Source organism: Lepidochelys kempii, chromosome 8 (assembly GCF_965140285.1).
Source record: "Lepidochelys kempii isolate rLepKem1 chromosome 8, rLepKem1.hap1, whole genome shotgun sequence".
In the NCBI taxonomy this organism is placed as follows: domain Eukaryota; kingdom Metazoa; phylum Chordata; order Testudines; family Cheloniidae; genus Lepidochelys; species Lepidochelys kempii.
This window is the reverse complement of record NC_136387.1, coordinates 11,822,088-11,848,697: the sequence shown is the minus strand read 5'-3', so window position 1 is coordinate 11,848,697 and position 26,610 is coordinate 11,822,088. Positions and strand designations below refer to the sequence as shown.

Below are 26,610 nucleotides of genomic sequence, written 5' to 3'. Positions count from 1 at the left end.
AATTCTGTCCTAGTTGTAGTCAGTATTCATTTAGTAAACTGCATGCACTGTATTTATTTTTACAGTGTAAACACAGATGGCAGAATCAGAATTCTTTATTCACAACATATATCAACAATTTTACAGATGGCCTAATAGTATGTTTTGCAATTCATCAAACTTTATTGCCCATATGTGAGATTTACTCATATTGCTAAGTTCTTGATAACTGGGCATCAAAAATTCATAAACTGTTTGAAAGAATCACATTTATACAGATGACTTAGGTCCCGATTCAACAACGCCCGTAAGCAGATGCTTAACTTTAAGCATGTGCTCAAGTTTCATTAAGGTCAATGGGATGTAAGTATGTGCTTTGCTGAATAAGGATGGAATTGAAAATGTGTTTAAAGTTAAGCATGTGCTTCTCACATGCTTAAGTGCTTTGCTGTATTGAGGCACTAAAGAGCCTTTTAAGTACATAGATACACATGTATACAGGCATACGCTATCAATCACACGCATCAATATATGTTTGTAAATAATTAATTTTGAGTTTTTGATATCACGACCACACCACTTGACCATCGCTTTAGGGTGGATTCTGTGTTGGATTTTTTTTACCTCTGAACACTAAAATACTTAAACTATGTTGATGTGGGGGGCGGGGGGGGGGTGAGAAAACCTGGATTTGTGTTGGAAATGGCCCATCTTGATTATCATACACATTGTAAGGAGAGTGGTCACTTTAGATAAGCTATTACCAGCAGGAGAGTGGGGTGGGAGGAGGTATTTTTTCATGCTTTATGTGTATATAATAAGATCTTCTACACTTTCCACAGTATGCATCCGATGAAGTGAGCTGTAGCTCATGAAAGCTTATGCTCAAATAAATTGGTTAGTCTCTAAGGTGCCACAAGTACTCCTTTTCTTTTTGCGAATACAGACTAACACGGCTGTTACTCTGAAACATGCAAGAAGAGAGACACCCATGCAAATGTTGTGTTCAAATGCGTCTGTTTGTGACCGACTTATACACAATATAGAATAAAACCAAACTGAAAGTCAACTAGAAATCACAATGCATGCAGACATTCTATTCATCCATTTTCAGAGATTTAAGCCTCACCTCCTGCTACGTCCAATGGCCCATTCTTTTTGCGAAGCTCAATGACGGCCTCCACAAATTCTTTGCCACCTTTCTTCTCCAAAGTGCTCCCTGAACAAAGACATATTTTAGTTTATCCATCTGTTCCTGAGTTACTAAAGCAGACATGTGATTCATTGTTTTAGGTGGTCACATAGCCTAGATTTTTCTGCCCAAACATCTTTTTTGGGGACTGCAAAGTAAGATCTAAACCTTTTGGGACTTTGGAGTTAACTAGTCATTTAAGAATAAATCCCACCAGGACCTCACATTTGTATCCTTTCTCTAACACTCATATTCTGATTTCAATCTCAACATGTGTGGTGACATTCCTAGTTGCCTCCATACCACATAGTTCCTGGTACCGTGCTGTGCTTCATGGGCTACTTCAATGGTGACTGATGGTTCATAATTCTTCCCCTAGGATTCAGTTCCCCTTTCTCTTATAAATTGTTTTAAAGAGCAATTTGCCACAATAAGAACTTGAAACTCACCTGATCTTGATCCCTGACCCCAACAGGTGGCACCAGGAATGAAACAGTCTCGTGAGTGCAGCGGGCTGCTTTAGTTGGCAACTGCCCAGCTTGTTGAGCCACCTTTAACCAAGAGGAAGAGCCTCAGAAATAAGGAGAATCTCTAAGGAACATACTCCTCCAACGAACTTCTCTAACTACTGCTAAGGAGCTGGACACTGTCGCTCTGGGAGGACGAGAGCTGTGCAGTGTTTCAGGGCAACAAAAGGTGCAGTCTACAAAGGCAGTCCAACATGAAATGGTTTAGATCTTATTTTGCAGCTCTAGTTTCATATATTAATATAAAAATAGCCAAAGAAAACATTTCCCTAACTACTCAAGCATCCCAAATCATTTAGCACTGTGCACATTTATTATAAGATAGGCAAAGTAAGAAGTGGTATCAAAGTTTCTGATTTGTGACATTACTTTGAAAACTGATTTAAAAAAAATAAATCAGAATTAGAAACTGTAATAGATTTACACATTTATTTGGTGAAGCCCATTCATTTTACTGATTAGGAGGGGAAAACTGCATTTTCTGATGGAAATGCACATATTGTATGCTCAGTGAAGCAGAGACCCTCCTACGAGCTACATTTTGCTAACAGGGCTACAATTCTAAGAGCTAACAGCACTGCAGCAGACTGCTTTTCTTTGACATCATTAGATGTCTTCCAAAATTAATATTAAAAGTTTGTTAAATAACTGTTGTCTACTGACTTTTTGACTTTGACTCTGCTTTTGTTAAATACAGCTTATTCTATTGCATTTGGATGCTAATAATTTTAGAGAATATGCATCCTATGCTCTTTCGCCATAACTGACTGACACTGGGCATTTCGTCCAAGTATGGACTGCAAGCTCAGACCCTGTAGTTCAGGGTTTAAACTGTTCACAGTAAACATCTCAACTTTACATCTAAATATCTTGGTCTAGGGTCATTTTCACAAATGAGTGCAACTTTCCTGATTACCTCTATGATATCTCAGAAGTTACCTGCACATCCATTACATATGTTCCAAATGGCACATTTTTATAGCTATAGTTGTAGAATCAGGACGACTCCTGAATCAGAGCCAACTGGGGATAAAGGGGAGTTGCACCACCTGAGTAGAGGTGCTTGAGAGCAATATGCCTTTGAAAAACATATCTTGATCGGGCTGGAAGGATGGAGGGGGTGCCATTTGCTATTTAACAGGCCTAGCTAGCACTGCCTCCTGTGCAGCCACTCCAGAGTGTAAAGGGATGGGGGAAAATGGGCTTTCACTCCACCCAGAAATACCCCATTTGGGGCTGTTGGTGAATTTGGCCAGAACTGGGGAACACACTGTGCATGGACCATGTACCCTCTAGCACAACCACAGAGAATCTAAAGACAGAAAAGGGATATTAGGTCACTGAGTGACAGCACTCTGCCATTATAGCATTGTTGTACATGTAATGGTATTTTGTCTGGATCAAGTTTTAATTGTGTCAAGAGATGGGGCTTCCACCCCTTCTGATGTGGATTCATTTACTGTGAAAACAAAATCTATAAAAACAATTTCTTTAAAATTATTATTTCACTTTTCATGTAACAATCCAAATACTTATCTCCTTGCAGATGTGGTGAAAACAAAAAGTATTTCATACAGATCAAGACTAATTTCTGCATTTATTCCTAAATTAAATTTAGCCTTTTTAATTGATAGTGAAGTTTTAATTTTGCATTATACTTCACTACCTTCTTATGCAATTATGAGCTGTGTCTAGAAAAGGGCATATTGTATTCAACCATTTTCCACTAAATTAGTAAGGTTCTTGGTGAAAGTCTTGCTTCACAGCTTCAAGGTTAGTGGCTTATTTACTCACAGGCATAAATATGTGTTACTTCCATGAGAGTAAGGTCATTATCTCATGCTTTCCAAGCAGGCATGGGTATCAGTGTTGAAAAACAACCTAAGCAGAAATTTAGGCTTGTAAAATTTTCAGGATAAACCCACAGTACATTTAAATTGTTAGACGGATGGTAAAAGTTAATAATTGGAAGCTAAGCATTTGTGCATTTTTATTCTTTCTTCCAGCAGTCAGATGTAATTAGAACATAGATGAAAGCATGATCAGTGCAGTTTTCATAGAAGTTTCTTTGTCCACTAGTTTCAAAAGCATCTCTTCAAAAGGTAAGAGACGAGTACATTAGCTAGCTGAACCTTATAGTCTTTAGAAAAATATTATTCAAATACAAAATATTCTTGTATTTTACTTTTAAGGCTTCTGTGTAATTTCCTTTAGCCAGCGAGTCTACAGCTGCACCAGATCAGGCTATTGCCTCTGCTACTCCAATAAGCTATGCAGAATTGGGTTTGCCTGGACATTGCTTGGAAGAGAGGTCTTTTAGGAAAACCCAAGGTGTTGCAGGAAGTGCTCATCATGTGGAGACACTCTTCCCTTCAAGCCAATAATGAAACAAAATCCCCGGCATTAAGGGGCATTGTGTGGACAGTGGTGATGTGGTTAAGTTCAGTGGTAAAATGAGGCTGTGATCCCTGTTGTTAGATCCTATTATAAGGTGTGACAGGGTTGGGCCAGATGGCTACAGGAGAGTAATAGAAGGCAGATATATTAGCCCCAGCTTAAGTAGGTCCCTTTTCTCTGGGTAAGGTAATAGGGAAGGTTCCAGAACAATCAGGAACCTTCTGGAGACAATTAAGACAGACAGGCTGATTAGAACACTACAGCCAATCAAGAAGCTGCTAGAATCAATTAAGGAAGGCTAATCAGGGCACCTGGGTTTAAAAAGGAGCTCACTTCAGTTTGTGGTGTATGTATGAGGAGCTGGGAGCAAGAGGCACTAGGAGCTGAGAGTGAGAACATGGACTGTTGGAGGACAGAGGAGTACAAGCATTATCAGACACCAGGAGGAAGGGCCTATGGTGAGAATAAAGAAGGTGTTGGGAAGAGGCCATGGGGAAGTAGCCCAGGGACCTGTAGCTGTCGCACAGCTGTTCCAGGAGGCACATTAGACAGCTGCATTCCACAGGCCCTGGGCTGGAACCCGGAGTGGAGGGCGGGCCTGGGTTCCCCCCAAACCTCCCAACTCCTGGTCAGACACAGGAGGACTCGACCTGGACTGTGGGTTCAGAAAAACGGCCAAGCTAAGGGCCGTCGTGAAGCTCCAAGGCGAGCAAATCCACCAATAAGCGCAAGACCCACCAAGGTAGAGGAGAAACTTTGTCACAAAGGGTAGGTTGCTACTCTTAGCAGCAACCTTAATGTTCAGAGTTCCAGTTTGGATTATTCCATTCTGCCTTAAGTTTTCCAGGCAGTTTCAGTAAGATTTAATACTCTTTTGCTCCCTCCTCTGTCTACATTTCTATTCTAAAATTTGAGAAATGCTTTAAATTGAGATACAAGGTGCTTATCAGGGAATTATGTGATTAAAAATATTGAGTTACACATGTGAATCTTAAGAATAAAAAATTAAACTGAACTCCTTGAGTCATTCTGCCTCCCATGCATTCTCTCTTTGGTGTAGCATGTCTATGCAAGTGTACATGAGAATACAAAGACAGCTCACGAAAGCCACAAATACAATGGGGCTGTATGTAAAATGTGACCAAATGACTGAATGTATGAGCTTAGAAATTCCAGATAGGCTACCCCCAAGATGTCAGATGTGAACACCTCACACTTGGTGAGCAGTGGGGAAACTGGATCTAAGTCAGAAATCTGAGGGGTCTGGCCCAACTTTATTCAAGTCCAGGTATTTACATAGCCAAAACAAACAATCCTGGTGTACCGTTTAATTGGGCACACATGAGCACTGCACCGCTGTTTCTTGCACTTTGGTTTTGGTTGTGCATTCTATAACTTTGCTTTTAGAAGTCTGATTTGACTATGCAAATCAGAGCTGTCCAATGACTTTGCACTTACTCGCTTGTTTTTAAGATCAGTCAGGACTGCTGGAAGAGAGAAAGTAATGCAGATCTGCATAGCTTGGACAAGCTTGTTGCTGCTGATTGACCATGCACACACATACAAACTCTGCAGCACTGAACTTTCCATTACCTACTTCACCACCGGTGTAGAAGTCAGAGTTTGTCGGGTGAACGACAGCATCACTGTCGATCGTGGCAATGTCAGCCTGTACAACTTGCAACTACAACAGGTAAACAAATGTATATCAACCACGTTGGACAGAGACCGAGGACAGGCTCTACATTTACACATGTACCAACGTCCATGTTTTCCTACCTTTACATCTCCAAACCTTGTGCCAAGAGAGTATTCTGAGTGGTGTGTGCAAGTATGTGTAAAGAAGGGTGTGTGGAGAAGAGGAGGAGGAATGTTGAGTATGACATGGTTAAATGAACGTTTGGATGACAAGTCAGAGCAATCACATAAGATCATTTCGAAAGTTTTAAAACCAGCTAAAAACCCCATTTCACTTTGCAGAAACCTCTAATACCAGCACCCCACAGAGCATGACACTAAAATATGGTATCTGTTTAAAAAGAAATTCTGGATCATCAAGTCAAACAAAATAATTAGTTTCTCCATTTTTTGCCACCATTGCTGTCGCTTTTAAATTTGCAATTTTCATCATGTTGTCAGCTTCTAAAAAGAAAGTAACCTTCATGTCGGGAGAAAATAGTATTGTTTCAGGCAGAGTTGTCTGGTATTTGCTTTTTAAAATAGAACTGAGTATTTTTTTTAAAAATCCACATTTTATCCATCTAATGAAGTTAGATTTCAAAAGTTTCTTATATTTTTAAAAATATGTGCATGATGTAACATTTTCCCTCTGGTAGTCCATTTATTTGTGTGGTTATTTTTTAAAAGAAGATAGTTTTTGAACAAGTGAAGTATAAATATTATATATACACACACACACTTATATAATTAGATGAACACTGACTTAGACTCAGCCTTCTTGTATCTTTGTCCTGGTAATTTACACATATACATTCATGTATAAAATGCAGTGAAAATGGAATTAAATTTACTGTTCCATTAAGGAAATCTGAAAAGTAATAAAAAAGAGCAGGTATACAACAGATATTAAAAATAGTTTTGCATGAAGTGCATCTAGATCAGTACATTTTTTTTAGTAGGCATACTTCTGCTGAAGGGTAATATTTTATTTGAAACAGAGTGGAAGCCATAAAAGCAATACACCGTACACTGGAATATATTTTCAAATTTTATGCTGCTATAAAATCTGGTTTTCAACTGAATATGAAGGTGATGGAGAGGGGTAATTGAAGACTAATGAAAACATACAAACCAGTTGATTGAATTAAACATGAAATCAAGGCAGAAAGCCAATTTAGGGGATTATTTGATCATCCCTCTTTATGAATTTCTGTGTCTACTTTGAAAACAAGGGATTGCAGGTAGAATGGAGAAACTGCTTATTTTGAAAGTAACCTGACAAAGAATATTTTAATTCTTAATGAATCCACATAAGAACCCCCCCTCAAAGTAGCTAACAGTCAATTATGAGCATTATGGAAAGGAATTTAGATGACTTCTTATTTTAATTGCAATCAACTTGAAGACAATCACTAATAATTAATACACAAATATTTAGATTTGTTGCAAATCATGCTTCTTAACTGAATTCTCTAGATTCTACTTTCTTGAGCACTTTAGAATTTGAAGTTTTATTTTAATGCATGAAGTCCAGGAGAATAAATTCTGGGTTCCATAATTTTCATGTGACCATTAGTTGCGTCAACCCATTCCCCATTTACCTAGGTCATCTTTAAGGTCAATGTCAGCATTGGTAGGATTGATAATGGCCTCCACCTCAAAGCCGGCTAAATTATTGATTTCACTGTGAATAAGGTTCAGCTGAAAAGAAAAGCATGAGGTGGGAAATAACAGGACAGCTGGGAAATCGGAGAAGCTGCAGAAAAGTAAGCTTTGCAACACAGATGGAGATAGCATCACTGCAAATAAATATGCAAAATAAAGTGCAGGTCATAAAAAGGGTTATTGGTCCAACAAAGAATCAATTTCAAACACAAGACTCAAACATTGTTCTGTATATGGAAAGGAAGTCAATGTTCTTGTTAATGAGCTCTGCTCTTATACAGTGTATGTTTTATGTTCAGAATTGTTTGAAATTCCTGACATGATAAAGGATAAACTATTCCCCTTTGAACTCCTGGCTCAAAGATACTCTCACGACTTCTTATGCATCAATTTGAGCGAGGAATTCTTTAGACAGACCAAGCATTTTAACAGAGTACGTGGTGGTTTTAATGGGTCTCCCCTTCTCTGCTTAATCCATTAAGTGTGAAGATGTTTTGGAGAAAACGGGCATTTATTTCCAATGACACTGCCAATCTTAAAAAGAAGGCATGTTTCCTTTTCAGTCACAGAAGCAGACATCATGATCTGCACCTTAGTAGCTTAAATTTTCATTTGTCCAGGACTGCAGTATATTGGTAGAAGGGTTGGTGAAGTAGCATCACTAAGTAAATATAAGGCTCTGTCTGAATATTTGCAGTGTTTGTGGTGCATGCTTGTGCTGCAATCCAGTGGAATAGTTTTAGGGAGGCTACTTTTTCTTTTAGTTAAATATTTTTCTGAAAATAAACCGCCTGCAGCCTGTGAACTATACCTGCACAGGGCTGTCTTTTAGACATCCCCACAGCCATCAGTATTAGGAGGATTTATCATTGGTATGTATCAGGGTGATGGAAATCAATTAGCACAGGCATCGGGAGATAAACCTCACATTTATATCTCAAGTTCTTTAAAAATGAAACTATCAAGTGGAATCTCAGGCAATACAGTTTTAATGTCTAGCACCGTATTTTCAGCAAGGTATATAAATCATAAATCATGCTCAAATAAGAAATATACACCTTGTGCCACAACTGTGGTTCTTCGAGATGTGAGTCCCTATGGGTGCTCCACTGCCGATGCCCAATGTGCCTCTTGAGCCTTGACTGGACATTTTCCATTAGCAAGGGCCATTCGGCCACCACATGAGCTTGATACAACCTTGTGCTGCGCACCGCAGAGTGTGCAGGTGAACCGCCGTTGGTTTCTTCTCTATCTGAATGCCCAACAAAGGACAATCCAATGTTGAAGGGAAGGTGGGTCAATAGCGGAACACCCAGAGGCGGACACATCTCAAAGAACCACAGCTACTGCAAAAGGTAACCTCTTCATTTTCTTAGAGTAGCATCTCTATGGTTGCTCCACTTCAGGTGATTCCCAAGCAGCATCACCACAGAGAGGAGGGAGCTTTGGAATTGAGTCGAAGATTTAAGACAGTACAGCAGAACCAAAAACCACATCAGATCTGATGATGTTGACCAAAACAGTGTTTAGAAAAAGTAGGCACTGAGGCCCACGTAGCAGCTCTGCATATTTCAGACACTGGAATGTTGTTGACTAGAGTTGCTGAAGTTGCCTGAACTGATAGAGTGTGCTGTTCTCCACTGGGGAGGTAGAGCACCAGCTTCATCGCAGCAAGTGACAATACACACAGAGATCCAGCCTCTGTATAGATATCATGGACCCTTTGGGCCTGTCTGTGATGGAGACAAACAGTCTAGGTGATTCCTAAAATTATTTGGTCCAATCTAGATAAAAGGCCAATGCCTGCCTCACATCTGAAGAATGAAAGGAGGTCTCCTGCTGAGTTTTATGCAGTTTTGGGGAAAATACCGGTATATGAATAGATCAGTGAAGATGTGAATTGACAACACTGTAGGTGAGAATTTTGAGTGCAGCCATAAAGAGACCTGGTCCTTGAAAAATACCATAAATGGAGGGTCTGCCAGCCAGGCAACAATCTCCCCAATCCTGCTAGCCAATGTGATAGTTACTAGAAAGGCTGTCTTCATAAATGAAGCAAGGAGCAGGCTGCCATAGGTTCAAATGTAGGTCGCATGAGGTATCTAAGTACCAGGTTGAGATCCCAAGTAGGAGTAGGATCCTTAACCTGGGGGCAGAGGTTCCCTAAACCCTTAATAAATCTTGAGGACATACGATGAGCAAATATGGAAAACCCCTCTAGTGGGTGATGAAATGCTGATATCACAGTGATATGAACCCTAATAGAGCCAGTTGATAACACTGATTGCTTGAAAGCCAGCAGGTAATCCAAGATGGCTGACAGCAAAGAGAATTCAGACACAAGATGGTGATGGTAACATTAGTGGTTGAATCTTTTCCATTTCTGAAAGGAACTAATTCGAGTTGACTCCCTTCTAATGTTTAGTCATACTTGTTCTCTCATCGAGCAGGTGGATTCTAATTCTGTGAACCATCTAGAAGCCATGCTCAGAGGTGGAGAACCCCTAGGTTTGGGTGAAGCATGTGACCTGCATCCTGGGAGACCAGATGAGAGATGGTAAGAAGCTTGAACGCCAGTTGGACACATGGGTGAAACAGGGAAGGATACCAAGCCTGTCTCAACCAGGTCAGTACTATAAGGATAGTCCTGTCTTTGTCCTGTCTAATCCTGTTAATCACTCTTTGTATTAGTGGTGCTGGAGAACAGGCCCTTCATACAGGGAAGGAGAAAAGCAGCCCCCAAAGCGTGGTGAACAAGGCCTCCTTTGGAGCAGAATGGGATAATTCTTGGTTTTGAATGTGGCGAATGGGTCCACCTCTGGAAGTCTCTACCTTTGGAATACCCCATGAAGGATTTGAGTACAATGCTCATTCTTAGTCCTGGGAGAAGCACATGCTGAGCATATCAACTGTGATATTCTGGGCTTCAGGAAGCTAAAAGGCTGAGATCTGAATCTGATGGGTTATACACCAGTTCCATAACTTGATAGCTTTGGTGAACATGGAAGGAGATCTTACTCCTCCTTGTTTGTTGACGCAGAACATTCAAGCCACATTGCCTGTCACGATCCTGATTGATTTGCCCCGATGAGTGGCAGCAACTGAAGGCAGGCGTTCCTGACTGCTTTGAGTTCCAACAGGTTGATAGAGGGACTGGTTTCCTTAGGTGATCATCTGCCCTGAGTTGTGAGGGTTTGGAGGTGTGCTCCCCACCCTAAAGTGATGTGTCTGTCACAGTTACTGTTGGAGCTGGGTGGATGAAAGGGATGGCTGTACAGACATGGAGCTGATTTTTCTACCAGTCTAGAGAGTTCTTCATTTGGAGGGGAATCATGACCTGTTTGTCCAAGCTGTCTCTGGTTGAGTAATAGATCCTTCAGAAGCAGCCCTGAAAGCAGCAAAAGGTGAAATCTTGTTACCAAGGTGAAAGCTGACAACTGTAAACAGTTCCTTACTGTGGATCGGGGATTTCCTTGAATTGTCACAACCAGATTTGCCAAGGTTATGAATCTGCCCATGGAAAGGAAGGTTCTGGGTGCTAATGAGTCGAAGTATACCCCTATAAATTGCATTATCTGTACCAGAGCAAAGATAAATTTTTTTTGTTTGTTTTTTACATTCAGCTGGAGACCCAAGTCCTGGAAGAGACCATGAGCTGCCTGGGTGGAGGTCAGCACTGCTTTGTAAAATTGGCCCTTGAGTAAAATTGGCCCAGCTGTTGAGATACAGGACAACTAAAATCGACTCTTGCCAAAGGAAAGCAGCTACTACCACTAGAACCTTTGAGAACACTCTTGTAGTTCTCGGGAACAGAGGGCAAAGGGAAGTACCTAGTATTGAAAATGCTCCTGGCCCACAGTAAAACATGTGTATTTCTTGTGAATGGGTGAATCACTATATGAAAATAGGTGTCCTGTAGGCTGAGGGCTGAAAACCAATCTCCTGCCTCTAGAGAAGGAATTATAACTGCCAGAGTCACCATCCTTAACTTCTGAGACTTCACAAATTTGTTCAGCCATCTTAGATCTAAGATCGGTCTCCACCCTTCATCCTTGAGCATAAGAAAATACTTCCAGTAAAACCTTTTCCACCTGTGAGGGGATTGGACTGGTGCTATTGCTCCTAAATGAAGGAGAGAATGCACTTCTTGATTCAGTATAGTCTCATTAGACGGATCGTGAAGATGGATGGGGAAGGGAAAGACAAAGTGGTCGGAACAGCCAAATGTTATAACCTTCAGGGCCCACTTGTCTGTTGTAGTATGCTGACAAGCCTGTTGGAAGTGAGAAAGGCAGTCTCCAAAAGTGGGAAGGTTAGTGAAGTTTGCAGCTTGCCTGCTAGAGGTGAGGGAGAATTAAATCCTTGACTGATCTGTCAAAATTGTTGTGATGACTGGGTATTCAGTGAAGGAGGGTGAGGAGCTCTCTTCCTCTGGAATCTTTCTCAATTTCTAGTGGGTTCGGCAGTCCAGTGAAATCCAGACAACTGGCCCAAGCATGATCTCTGAGCAGTTAGAGACCTAAAAAAATCTCTTGTTCTTAGTGGTTTATATATCCAAAGACTTCAACATGGCCCTGGAGTCCTTCAGTGTGTGTCGGGACTCATTTGTAATCCCCAAAAGCAATGGGACGTCCTCAAAAGTATTCTGATCCTCTCTCGGGAACCTCGATAGCTGGAGCCATGACACCCTGAGCCCTGTGGAGATGGATCTGGCGACAGTGTCTGTGGCATCTAAGGACCTTTGGAGAGAGGTTCTGGCTAATAACTGACCCTCCCTGATGATGGCCTGAAAGCGTTCTCTATGCTCATATAGAAGATGTTCAATAAAGGCAGCAAACTTCTTGTAATTCATGAAGTCATACTTGGCCATGATCACCAGACAGTTTGAGATCTGAAATTGGAGGTGTAAGCAGATGAGTAAGCCTTTCAACCAAAAAAGATCTAACCTCTTCTGGTCCTTATTGTAAGTAATGTACAGTAATGCAGTTTGCCCCTCCAATTTACAACATCCACTACCAGGGAAACAGGTGAGGGAACAAAAATTCTCAGTCCCCAGGAGGAACATAATATTTCTTATCCACCTATTTGCAAGTTGCAGGGATGGTGACAAGAGTTTGCCACATAGTCTTCATTGGATGGAGGAGCACTCCATTACCAGGTAGTGCAACCCGTCTGGGTGCTGCCAACTGCAAAATGTCCAGGAGCCTGTGTTGTGAGTCTTTAACCTCCTCAAGAGGTATCTGAAGGGTGTCAGACACCCTTTTCGTGAGGTCCTGGAACTGACGAAAATCACTGGCCATCAATGGTAGCGGAGGCATGATTGCCTTTTCCAGAGACAAGGCTGAAACAGGAGTTGAGGCCTCCATATCCACCTTAGTCTCCTATTGTTCAAAGGTCTCCTTGTGTTGTGGGCATGGTATAGGAGACCCCAACCTCTCAGTGCAATGAAGCTGGAGGCTTGGCAAACTATTGCCAATATGCCGCCCAAAGATCCCAGTATGGCCATTCGGGGTGGGGGACATCTAGAAGAGGGGATTACACTCAGGACTGATCCCACCATTCCTGTTGTGGTTGAGGATCCTTGTCAAAGTACGGGTTCCTGCATGGAAACAGAGCAGAACCCTGCACTGATAAAGAGGAGACTGACTGAATGTCTCTGTCATTCTCCTCAATGTTCTCCAGGGGGCGGGGGCAGGAGAAAAAAGAGAATCTGGTGGTACCAGGAACAATGATAATCTGGAGACCGGGATCTTGGTACCGAGAGTTGTTTGGCACCCATAAACAGTGGGGACTCCAGCTCATCTAAAACTGACAAGTACCTGGAGTAATGGAATTCCTGCAGTACCAAGTGAGTCGGTATCAATGCAACAGTTGAAGTGGACAGTACCGTTGATCTGGAGCATGTAGGTGCTGGGCCTGAAGGTGTCTGGCGCTTTGATTTTCCTGGTCCTTATGGTCCAAGTGAGAAGGCACTGATGGTAAACCTGACGTAGATGAAGCCATTCTAGAGGAGTATTTCCTGGGCCTCCCTGTCCTTCACAGACAGTACTGGGGGCCTGCTGGAGCAATGCCTCCCTGAAGCGCTCTGGGATCTTCCAGTTCCACCAGAAGCAGAGGAAGAGTCCTTTGCCACAATGGTACCGAGCCAAGAGGTCAAGGTCCCTGACACCATAATGTGACTGGGAGATCAGGGCCTTTTGGCAGCTGACTCCTTCTGGTGAGAGACAGAGCTCCTCTTCGGGGAGACTGGGCTGAGGCCAAAGGGGTGCTAGATCTGTCCAGACACAGATGTACGGGAGGCGGCGGGAGGTGTCTTCTGACCTGACTCAGAAGCAGGTCGAAGGGAGTGTTCCATCCTCCATTTGGTCTCCCGATTCTTCTATGCTAAATTTGAAAGGTTGGCGAAAGTTACCCTTTTGGGAGATATGGGACTCTCCAAAGCAATGGATACACTTCGAGTGGCTGTCACTGACCAGGAGAGCCTCCTGGCAAGAGGCAGCATTTGAAACCTGGTGAGCCAGGCATGCCCAGCCAGGCCAAATAGGCTCCCCGGAAAAAGGGTGAAAAAACCCAAACCCCTCACTACTATCTAATTAATTCTACACTAACTAGAAACACTGAACTAACTAAAACAACTGTAGAACATGCTGAGCTTATAAAAGGTTTGTCTCAGGCCGAGGTGGTAGAGAAGGGGCTGAGGGTGGTTTGCCCATGCAACTCTACAAACCCTTGGTGTGCAGCACGAGGTAGTATAGAGTGAATGCACAGACCAATCGGATACTGCTAATGGAAAATCTCCAATCAAGGGCTCGAGAGGCACATGCACACCTGAAGTAGAGCACCCTAGGTATACTACTCAAAGAAGAATTAAGGTTACAATACCATACCAGTAAGAACATATTTGTAAAAAAGTGCTCAGTGACACACTATTAGTGCAGTTTGTTCACTTCTGAGCGCAAGTTTGGGAGTCTCTAATCTATATCACAAACTACTCTGTAGTCTGGGACAATTGAACATGGAATGTCAGACTCTGCTCTTGACATACCCACCCTGGTACAGCAAGAGTCTAGTGAAGACAGCACTTGGACAAAACTGTGTGGAGAAGTTTAAAACTGTGCTTAGCTACACTGTTCCCTAGTTGTAGCCAGTGTTGTGAAGTCTTTGATATCATAAGCACCAAACTAACTCAAATGTTTTAAAAATAGGATTCAATAATGTTTTTACTTGTAATCTCCCTAATCCCTTTTATAGAGCACAACAGTGAGAATAAGCAGATATATACACATTATAATTATGCCTATAGATGTGATTAGCATGGTGCACCTAAAGTGTCTTTTTCAGTGTCTGACTATGCAAGTACAGAAGGCCACTCAAGTAAGTATATGAGCTAATGCTAAATTTCTATCAAATATTTAGAGATAAAAAAATGAAAGACAAATTTTTCATTCACTCAGGTAAGCCCTGATCTAAAGCCCACTGCAGTCAATGGAAAGATTCCTTTTGAATTCAATGGGCTTTGGATCAGACCTATGAAGTATAACATTTCAGTGTAATCAAGTATATCGAGACCCTGAGATTACTTCCACTGATTGCTAAATTTGGTCTGTTGTATTTTAATCCACGTTAATTTTAACTGTACATCTCCTTCCTGCGTGTGAGTTAATTTACTGAGAGAGAATATAAATGTGTCGATACACTGGACAACTGGTTTTGTGTAATGTATGATCTAGATGCTAGTAAAGTCAACAGGTCATTCCTAGAGATGTGCAAAATTTATAATTTTTTCTGTGGAGTTTCCAACAAAAATTGTCACCATTTCATTTCATGTGATTATGCACACAAACAGAAATTTTGCTTTTAAAAACTTGCCAATGCATAACTGTTTGCATAATTAACCTGTAAGCAATCGTCACTCAAAAAAATGGGCCCATTTTAGTTCCAAAAATTAGCATACTTGAACATTTGTGCAAATATGGGCCCATTTTTTATTTTGTAATGAAATGTGGAAAAGTTTGACTTTCAAATAGAATTTGAACCCAGTAATATTTCACACATCTCGTTACTGACTTTTCACATAATCCAGTTTGAGTCTTGAGTCTGACTACAAGCAACTGCTGTTTTTTCTTTTTAAATCAAACCAAACCAATACTGAAAAAAAACTTTGTGTGCACTGAAATAAAAAGCTGACCATATTGGATTTAAATTGTAATAGAGGCCTGAACATATTTATTTGTTTCATTTTAAAGTTAACTCTTTTTGTTCCCTAGTTCCCAGATTTCTGTGGGTTTTCCCCTCATTTTTATTAACTCCAGACCATTTTGGTTTTTCAGTTTTGGAACCCTTGGTATTCATGCATTTACGTTAGTTATTATTGTATGTCCCAATTTAACTATAAAAAATCCACCTACAAAAGACCCATCATCCATAGTCTTGTGCTGCCTTTTTACTGTGCAGCAATTAGACACTTTTTGTTGAATTACGCATTTATTGTGCAGTTATGTATCTGTCACATATTTACAATATAAATTGAAAGCTTTCATTGAGAATTAAATCCTGATGACTAAAGGCTCGATTTTACTGCCCAATATGCAAGCATGCATCATATTATACAAGTTTGTATATCAGGCAAGAGAAGAGGACTGATCCCTAAAGGACCACATTGTTAAAAAGAGACACAAATTGCACTTGCGTGTACAACACTGGGTAGGCCTCTAATTAGTTAACATTTAAGTGGATGAATTAGTTAAAGCGTACTTAGAAAATGTTAAGTGCCACAGAAGTGCTAAGTATTATTATTTGGCCAACCCTTTCAGTCTTTACTGCAGGCAAAACTACCTTTGAATTCTTTGGTGTTTTGCCTGGTAAGGACTGAGTAATTATCTAGCAATTTAATTTGCACACAGAAAACTGGGATGCCTATTTCATGCGAAGTTGAAGCCTCTTTGAAAAGCCAGACCCAGATGCTTACCACTAAAGTTTTCCAATCCAGCAACTGGTCAACAATTCCAGAAAAACAAGTGTTGGTGCTAACAGGATTATGAAATTATTATAATATTATATTAAATTAAATTATGTAATTAAATTATAATATTATAATAGGATTATTAAAATATTCTATAAATTAACTAAAGGTGCTTTTAGTTAATTTATAGAATATTTTAATAATCCTCGGTTGCCACAAAGGCATCTTTTGTAGACCGCAACAGTAATTTTAAAATCAACTAGATTATTAGATTAAGGTTTGTAAAACATTAATAACTAGGTATCTACATGTTTTAATAAATGAAGGGGGATTTCCCCCATGGAAAATGGCAGCAACACAATTTCTCAAAACCTCTGAATTTAAGTGAAGCTTAATACGGCTGCTTAAAGATTTTGTTCAAAAATCAACAATACATTTTAGAAATGGACTGTACCCAAACCTGCTCTGTGTGCTACAACGTTCTCAGTAATTAAATCTTCGGGGGATATTGCAGTGACAGAAGCCAGTTCTTGCAAGTAAACCCTTTCCTTCCTCCAAAAGTGGAGCCAGGAAAAGTGATTTTTCCCATTAAGGCATCATGGATGACATGGTAGAAAGTATAGGATTACTTCCTTGCTTCCCCTTAAGTCTGCCACAGTCCAGATTTGCAGATCTAGTGAACGTGCTTGTAGAGGCATTCAGGGAGGAGAAGGGTCATTTGAAGGTTATTGATTATAGGTCTATTTTAGGGAAGAGTAGTTATCTTTTGGGCCTGTTATTCTTATTTATTATTTATAGTGCTTGTTCTTATTACAGTGAATAAAATTAATATCTAAGAGGCCGTAACCGTTATCTGTTTGCAATATAAACATTCAAAGCATCACATTTTTGTAAGAGCACCCAGAGCAATGGAAGGTTGCTTGAAAAACTAAAAGAAAAGGAGTACTTGTGGCACGTTAGAGACTAACCAATTTATTTGAGCATAAGCTTTTGTGAGCTACAGCTCACTTCATCGGATGCTCACGAAAGCTTATGCTCAAATAAATTGGTTAGTCTCTCACGTGCCACAAGTACTCCTTTTCTTTTTGCGAATACAGATGAACATGGCTGTTACTCTGAAACCTGAAACAAACTAAAAAAATCAATCAATATTTAAGGAAGAATGGTCTCCATCACAAAATGCTTATAAGCATTAGTGCATTAAGCCTGCTATCATCTCTGTGAGGAATATATGCATATATCTCCATTTTACAGATGGGGAAACACATACCAAAAGATGAAATGATTTACAGTATGTCAATGGCACAGTCAGAATTAGAACCCAGGAATCATAACTCTCAGTCCCCCTTTACTAACCCCCTGAACCCATTGTCTCCTCTAAGTATGAGGGTAACTGCATTCTGAGAGCTATGAATAATTTAACTTTTGCACAAAATTCCACAATTCTGAAAGAGCAAAGTAGTGCTGAAGAAAGCAAAACCAGGTCCTCCCTTTCCTTCCCAGTAACTTTCCATGACTCTTAACTGCCTTAAAAAAAAAAAAAAAAAAAAAAAAAAGGCACTTTCTCCCTCCCCCACACTCTGAAAATACTGTACAGTGGGAATTTCTAAGAATTACAGTGCTCATCACATTGTTGGGCTACATTAGTCATTTAAAATAAATATCTGCTGTGCCAAGAAGACCTAGAAAATTTAATTAATATCATTAGACTCCGATTTAAAAAACAAACATACCCTCCCCCACCTCCAATAACAAAACTTTAGATTCTTTCCGGAAACACAGTATCTGACTTAATGCTTTAGATAAATGTTTTAAATCAAGAAGGTCCTTTTAAACCGCAGTTGCATGTAGAAATGACTTAAAAGCATTTAATTGATTCCAAGATAATGCACTCAAAATTTATAAGTAATTTGTAAAATTTTCAGAATAATGAAAGGAATTGTTTGAAAATTTCAATGGGTCAAGACAAACATCATTAACAATAACAATTAGTTTCCAGTCTGTTAACCTGCTTGCCCTCTTTAGTACAGTAAGTATCTTAGCAACAGACATACTGTAACACCCATGAGCCTTTCTTATTCAACCGAGCCTGTGCAGAATGGGCCTATAACCTAGGAGGCAAAAAGGGTGGTTACCTCCCACTGCATCTGTGGGTGTTGAGGGTGCTAAGCACTTCATCTGAGGTACTCAGCAACCACAGATCAGGCCCAATGTTCTGCCCTTGTTTTTTCTCAATATAGAAAAAAATACACTATGTTGGATCATTAGGAAAATACACTGAGGCATGTTGAGCTGCTGAAAAATAACTTCTGGGGAATGCTTCTGAAAATATTCCTAAACCATGAGCTGACAAAACAAACTAACTATTTTATCCTGTGTTCTTATTAAATGCACGCATTCAAAGATATCACCTCTTATACACTACAATGCAGTGAGATCTTTGCCTTCTAAGCTTTCCATGTTTTCAGGCTTAAAAGGAATCCATGAAAAATCAAATTAGTCCTTAAAAATGTTTTTTCTAGGAAAAATATTACCACGGTAACAGATTTATTATTTGTCACGTTGTGTAAGGTAAGAATGCTCTCTATTTTTTAACCTAATAAAGATGGAGAGTAGGATTTAGGGAATTCTTAGATTCATTAACGATATGGTATTTTATAACCTTGATTTCTGCACTGAGCGCTCACTGACTATAACAACAGTTCCCAGTATGGGGCAAAAACAGAATATGGCCTTTAATAGCTAGGTGATGTATATCAACATGTATCCTCTCTACATCAGCAGAAGTGCACATTTTACCTGGGTTTTTCTTCATAGGAGGTGTAATTTGCATCACGTTTGCATTTTTTCCCCTTTACGTGTGCTGTTACAAATATGAGACAAGCAAACTCCCACTAATATCAATGTGACCACGATCTGCCTCATCAAATACAGCCACTGGGAAACAGCTCCTTCATACAGGATTTGTGTTTACCTTACATAGGCATGATTTTTTAATGTAACTTAGATTTGCACACAAAGTGAAACAGATACTCCCTTTCACTTGCATGGGTAGAGAGGAGCTAAAACCAGTAGCACTGGGCAGGAGAATCTAAGATGTAGCAATGAGCAGTTCTGTCTAGGAGTTAAAGCTGCTCAGAGGGAGAAAGGAGCATGGCTGCATGGACACCGAATGACAATACACCCCTCAGGGAGCTGTGTTCCACGTGAATAAGGAACCAGTTGTCTAGAGTTCTATGGTGTTGCTAGGTTGCACTCTTTCACCAACATAAGATTAGAAATCCCTCACTGTTAAGGGGACAAAGGAAGGTAAACTCTGCAAGGTAAACCTATTATATTTGTGATTCATATCAAAGAAAAACTAGGACTCAGAGCTGCTTATTATTAATTATTTGTATTATTGTTATCACTTAAGAGACCCTGTCTGGATCAAGACCCCACTGTGATAGTTGCTCTACAAACAGCAAACAAAACCTGTCCCTGCCCCAAAGAGCTTTCTCTCATTGAAATGGATAGCAAAATCCTACTGGCTACGTGGCCATCAGGGTCAGGTCTGTGATACCATGACGTTAATTCCTATTTTGAACAAAAAGAATGCCAAATCAATTCCAAAAGCCTTAATTTGGTTGCTCCGTAAAGAGAATATTGAGTTTATAAACTTTGGATTTTAACTAATCAAAGTGTCTTAAAATTTGAATATTTTCAGAAAGATTCCAGGGGAAGCAGCCAATCTCTCCCCTTCAAATGACAATCTGACTGCAAGTGTAAACTGCATGTAAAATACAGAAACCCTTTGCAGCAAATAAAATAAAGTTATTTGCATGCATAATGAACTTAGCAGACAAGCTGTGCAACAATAAATGGAGTACAGTCTCGATATGAAATAAAAATGAGTTAAAGGAGACATTCCACGATGGGACAAAAATGGTTCGTCACTTTCAATTTACAATACAATGATTTAGCCACTGAATGATAAAAGAAAGATGCAGTATTACTTCAAAATAGCATATCACATAAGTTAAAGGCTGGTTTCAAGAAAAGAGACCAGGTTCATTTCTTGAATTAACAATGTCTCTTTAAAGTGCTATTTTAGCATTAAAACCCTAACACACCCAACTCTCAAAATATGCTCACAGGGTAAATACAACTGTTGATAAATGGCTTTTTGTAAAAGCGTCATTCGTTATTGTATGTTATTAGTTTTTGTAAAAAAAAAAAAAGATCTATTAGAAATAAATATTTTAAATAGGTTTTGATAGAAGCCAGCAAATCATTTATATTGGCAATAGAGCAGGCTGTCCTTTTGTAAAGCCATTTTGTCCTCAGCAAAATGTCATCACTGGGAGAAGCTTAGCTGTAATAATTATGCCGTCTAATAAAAAATGTGGAAAGTTTCACAGCAAGCAAAATTTCACTGCATCAGAATGTTTGGTTAATTACGCACATGAAGACCCATTTATTAAAAATAAAGTTTTCAAAACCAGTTTCAGGTGATTTCTTTGTTAAAAAAGACTTATCCAAATCAGCTCTGTAATGCACGTGCAGATGAACTACAAGACTGGGTGAATGCTAGTCAAGCACAGGCCTTTTTGGGGTGTATCTCTTAAGCAAAACTTCAAGATAGGTATTGGCTTATAAAATGCCTAGACATACCTTCTGGCCAAGGAAAAGACTTTTGGTGGACAAGACTGTGAATCCATCTGCAGGAGTTCCTTCTGTTGTACTGTCAGCACTTGCTGATTTGCTGACTTCTCCCTGCTTCTTCTTGTAAAAATATAGTTAATTAGTTAACCAGAGGCTGAGAAATATGGTTCAATAATACTGATAATATGACATGCAATACACGTAGCCATATTTATTATGCTATAAACAACGAATACAAACAATGGTATTGGAGTCTGACCTTTAGTCACATATGTGACTGATTAATGTTAATAAAGGCAGCTACACATACACATCCAGAGGAGAAATGACCTCAATGTTTGGATGTCCGAGGTCCCCTCTTGCCTATGAAACCACACACATTAGAGAATTCACTCGTCTTCTAAAATTTCCCAAAATATTTTCAACGATTTTTTAAAAATGCAAATGCAAAGGGGCAATGTACCCATTTGCAAGTGGACATTCTTGGCATTCCTAAGAGCCTTCTTCAGACACGAAATCTTGTATCTGTGCATGAAAGTGGTCACTTGCAAATTTCACAACTGTGTTTTTAGGTACCTATTTTAAAATTTGGCTGTTACTGTAAATAATATAAATAAATTATTCCATTATGCTGTATGCCTAATAGAGGTGCTGTAGGCCCTAGCTGAAAAATTCTGTTTTTCAAACCTGGCCCCAGTCATCTTCCATTACTCAGTAAAATTAAAATTAAATTAAATTTATTCCATCCATTTAACTGGATTATTTAACTAGAACACCACAGGTTTGGCCTGCATCAAATTGTTGGATATAAATTAGAACTGTATCATTTTGAAGGGATGTCAGTCATGGCAGTGAAACAACTGCTGTAGCAACTAGCTCAACTGCTGCCAACTGAGAGGTAGGAATATTTTAATTTGAAATAAAATAAAATAATAATAATCGTCATTTAGCATAAATATGTATTGCCTCAATAACATGTCTGTGAATCAAACCTCTACTTGGGACATTAAAGCAAAGCTACTGTTGTGTTATATTCCCCCCAAAAGTATAGGTAACATAGCGTGTGAGTAAACAAATAAGGTGGTGAAGATGCAGGAGTATATTTGTGTTTCTAGGAAGTGTAACCATACTTTACATTATACAAATGTTTCGAAAATTAGATTTTCATGCCTCCTATTTCAATTCCCCTGGAGTTTATTATTAGCCAAATATTAGTATAATAAGCAGACAATGAAGTTTATTGTGTGAAAGAAAAACAGAACCCCACAACAGACTTCCTGCTTTTGTAATCAAGAAAGAAAAAAAATATCCAGATTTAGGGAAATTATTAGTGCAAGGTTATTAGAAGCTCTGCACTCCAAATGCCACCTACTATGTGTTCTACAAGGAGAGAGAAAATTCAAGAGTTCAAAAAGTAACTGTAAAATCAGGAAAATAATTAGGACCTCAGAATGGAGAGCTCAAGACAAAGGTATTGTCTTTGTTGACCAGAAAAGGCAACATTTTCAAATGCAGCACATTAAATGCCTGTGAACGTTTTTGCACCCAGAATTTTGCATGTGTAATTTTCCACAATTTTTTTCACACACTAAAGCTTGCATGTAAGCACATGAATTAGAAAGAAATTCCTAACCTCTATAAATGGAAACTCTAGTAAAAAAAAGTTCAAAAATGAATTTCCCTATTTTACTACAAGACATTTATCATGATTGGATGCCGTCCATTCCCCCCCCCCCACACTTTTTTCTCTCTTCAAATTTCGAATGAAGTACATTTAGTATTTAGGAATTAAAGAAGTCTCCAGCTCAAAATTCAGAAGAGTCTCATTACAGCAACCTAAAAATGTGGAATAAAAAAAAAAATTTATGGCACTCTTCTGCTGAAGAATCTGTATTTAGGCAAGCTGAATATCATGACTTCTCCATGCAGAAAGAGATCAAACTACCTGCTCTGGTAGAATCCTGTCTTCAGTTCAAAGAGATAACAAAAGCCATTGCTGAATTTCAGCAAATTTATTAAATGAGAAGAAATTATTAAATCTACTTTTTAAAAAAATGCTTGACTAATAAAATCAGCAAACTAAAATGTTATACTTTTTCTTAATATTTGCAACTGAAGGAAAAATGATATTGTTCTAATGTGATTTTAGTTATGATAGAATTATCCAAATCCTCGTTTTCTCAGTGCCACATGCGGATACCCCATGTGAAATCCAAGTAAATTTAAATTGCCCCTCTCACCCAGTGGCAGAGCACAGGCACCCGCGCAACCACTGCACAGCTGCCACTATAGCGGCTATGTGAGATTTTTGGATCTGTTTGGTTCATCGATAGGCTAGCCACAATCCTGCCATGCCACAGTTACAACCTCCAGCTCCTCAGTCATACAGAAACTGCCTCCACACAGGGGATGCAATACTCACAGCAGATGTGCCAGTTTGACTGACTTTCATGCTTTGAGACACCTTGAGGAGAGGGCTGTTATTTGAACTTTGGTAACGGTTTATGTTACTATTGAAACTGCTCCCCAATCACACCCTGAACTGGAAAATATCCTTTAGGATATTTACTATATAGGTCTATACTGTATATATATACACATCTAGGTCTCTCCGATTCTCCAGTTTTTAGCAGCTCCTGCATTGCACGTTTCAGGTTTGATATATACAGATTACCTTGGACTTCCTTGATCCTTTCTTGCCTCCTGCTTTCTTTGATACAGTCTTTTTCTGTGATGGGGACTTTGCCTTCTTAGCTGGGGGTGGAGTGATGATGGCTTCCAGTTTTCCTTTAGACCCCCGCTTCTTTGCGAGCAGCTCTGGGTGAATATTTGGTAATACACCACCACTGGCTATGGTGACACCTTTCAATAGCTAAACGCAAATAAAGTAGCAAATAATGAAATCCAGCATTTACACAGTGATAAAGAGCGAACAGTATTTATTAATATGCACTGTATTCTGTATTGTCTATTCCTAATTATGTCTTTATATAGCTCAATAAATATCTGTGAAGAAAAGAAACCCTTTCCACACAACATGAATTTAAACTGAACAATTTAGCCAGAAAATGCACAGATCCTTGCATGTTGCTATGCATCCCGGAGGTCTTTTGTGCTCACAAACAATTAATTTTTCATCTATGCTGTCAAATGTGTGTAATGAAGACTAAATTATTCAGCAATAGATGAGAGAAAAAATAGGGTAGTCATATCTGTGGACTCAGGAGCTTTGCAGGGCAGTGTGTGTTTGAGAGGGAGCCCCGAAGCTTCACATTGCAGGGAGTGCCGGGGGAGGCATGAGTATGGAGCTCTTAAACTCTGCACTTCCTTGAATCTTTAAAAACTAAAGAAATTAACAGACATGAAACTTCAAGTGAAGGGGTGGGTGCGTGTGCGTGTGTGCGTGTGCGTGTGTCCAGAAATGTTACAGTTAAAAAGAATCTAAGCCTTTAAAACACAGAAATAGAACAGTTAAGAGAAGGTAGAAATCAGGGGTTCTCAAACTTCATTGCACCGCGACCCCCTTCTGCCAAAGGTTACTACATGACCTGGGGGGAGTGGAGGGGGCCACAACCCAAGCCCCACTGTCCTGGGTGGGGGTGGAGCTCGGGTTTTGGTCCCAGCAAGTCTAACGCTGGCTCTAGGGTCCCCATTAAAATGGGGTCATAACCCACTCTGGGGTCCCAACCCACAGTCTGAGAACCACTGAGGTAGATATATATTCAAATACACTCAGAGTCCATGCATGCTATTAACTAAAAGTACTTGGGAAATATATCCAGTTGCATATTCTAAAGACAACCTTAACTCCACGCTCCAGTTAGTGTCCTGCACCAGACCAGCATCAAGATTTCTCCTGAATTAGTGACTTAAAGCCCCTGTTGCATTTCCCATCTTGAACTGCGCCGAGTGCTCCTTGATTACAGCTCAGGATCTATAAGGTAAGGCCCCTGACTCACAAAAGGAATGATGAACAGGGCAATATTATGGGATTTCTAAACCATGTAGTGAGGATGGCTGGAGTAGATTGTTTTTTCAGCTAGTGGAACACTGGACTGCAGCAGGGAATTTTTCTTATTATGTGTTTGTACAGGACTTAATACAATGAACTGTGATCCTGGCAGGTGCTCTGGGTGATGTGATTCCAATGCAAATAAATGACAAACAAATACTAGTTATGTCTGAATTTATTTGACTATCTAAAAAAATCCAGCCCTCTTACTCCTGAAGTCTGGCCCCAATGGGTTAAGAAAGTTTTAGGACAAAAAAGATAGATATACATAACCAGAATACATACAGGAATATCAACTCAAAGGAATTGACGGACTCAGTTTCCTAGGAGGCTTTACCTTGGTGTCTCAGAGGAGGCAACGGTTGTGTTGTATCGCCTATGCATTGCGCATTTTATTCCCTGAAACATGTAATTAAGCTGAGTACTTTAACTAGTTACCATAATGAATGAATGAATGAACTGCTTCCCAGTGGCCTGCTCTGCTCAGAAGCAGAGGTCTTGAATTACAATTCAGTAATATGGAAGGATAATTTAAGAAACCCTAAAAGAAATCCTGGCCTTCACATAATGGAGACTTTTCTTACCTGATTTAATTCTTCATCATTTGCTACAGCCAACAGGATGTGTCTAGGAGTGACTCGACCCTTCTTGTTGTCCCTTGCTGCATTTCCAGCCAATTCAAGAATTTCCGCTGGGGGAAAATAAACCCTTCTTAATTAAAATATGATAGTTAAAAGCCAATGGGTGTTTGGTGAACAGGGCTATAAGATGTCAATTCTCAAACAGTCAAACAAAAGTTGGTCCAATAGAAGATCTTACCTGACCCATCTTGTCTCTCTAATATCCTGGGACCGACATGGCTACAACAACATTGCGTATAAACAAATATTAAAGCATTATGTAGTACCTTTTGAGAACTATTTGCCTCATTTGGTCAGGGAATGCAATATAAATGGTTGAGGATGGACTCTAATCTTGGAGGCACAGCACTGAAAGTTTCACAAAATCCATTACTGCGCTTACAGATCTGTGAACATGTAGCAATGTACGCTGTAGATTTGAGATTAGTGAAACTCAAAGGGCTGGATTCAGATCTTTTCTTAATTTTACACTCATGTAATTCCACTGAACCCAATGGAGTTTTTCCTAATTTGCACTCATGTAAGAGAGAACAAGCCGAACTTGTTTTAAACTGTGCTAAAATACTGTCTCATGAGAAACCAAGTGCAACAGTTCTCACTGTCTCTTAATATTTATGGCACCTTAGAGACTAACAAATTTGAGCATAAGCTTTAAGGTGCCACAAGTACTCCTTTTCTTTTTGCGAATACAGACTAACACGGCTGCTACTCTGAAACCTTTAATATTTATGCCAGTGAAGATTAAATGCCTGTTTGAAGTCCTACTATCTGAACTATATTTATGTTTCATGTCCTCCTAAATCAGAAACCTTGATTGACCGTTTTTTGAGTTCCCAGAACTAACTTTTTGTACATTTTCTAGGATTTTGTTATTGCCAGACTTCAAAGTACTGTATGCACATAAAATTAGA

General features: G+C 39.6%; 1 protein-coding gene across 4 annotated transcripts in view; it reads right to left on the bottom strand.

The window, feature by feature from the left end:
- MACROH2A1 (macroH2A.1 histone) overlaps positions 1-26,610 on the bottom strand; it is a 72,304-nt gene that overhangs the window by 10,739 nt on the left and 34,955 nt on the right. The window contains exons 3-7 of one of the 4 annotated variants that reach the window (XM_073355517.2): positions 25,643-25,749; positions 23,721-23,918; positions 21,056-21,166; positions 7,377-7,476; positions 1,109-1,198 (exon numbers count right to left, since the gene is read on the bottom strand). In XM_073355517.2, coding sequence (XP_073211618.1) covers positions 1,109-1,198; positions 7,377-7,476; positions 21,056-21,166; positions 23,721-23,918; positions 25,643-25,749 — 606 coding nt within the window. Of the gene's footprint in view, positions 1-1,108; positions 1,199-5,688; positions 5,780-7,376; positions 7,477-21,055; positions 21,167-23,720; positions 23,919-25,642; positions 25,750-26,610 lie in introns of all 4 variants that reach the window. The other 3 variants (XM_073355518.2, XM_073355519.1, XM_073355520.1) reach the window with 3 other exon arrangements.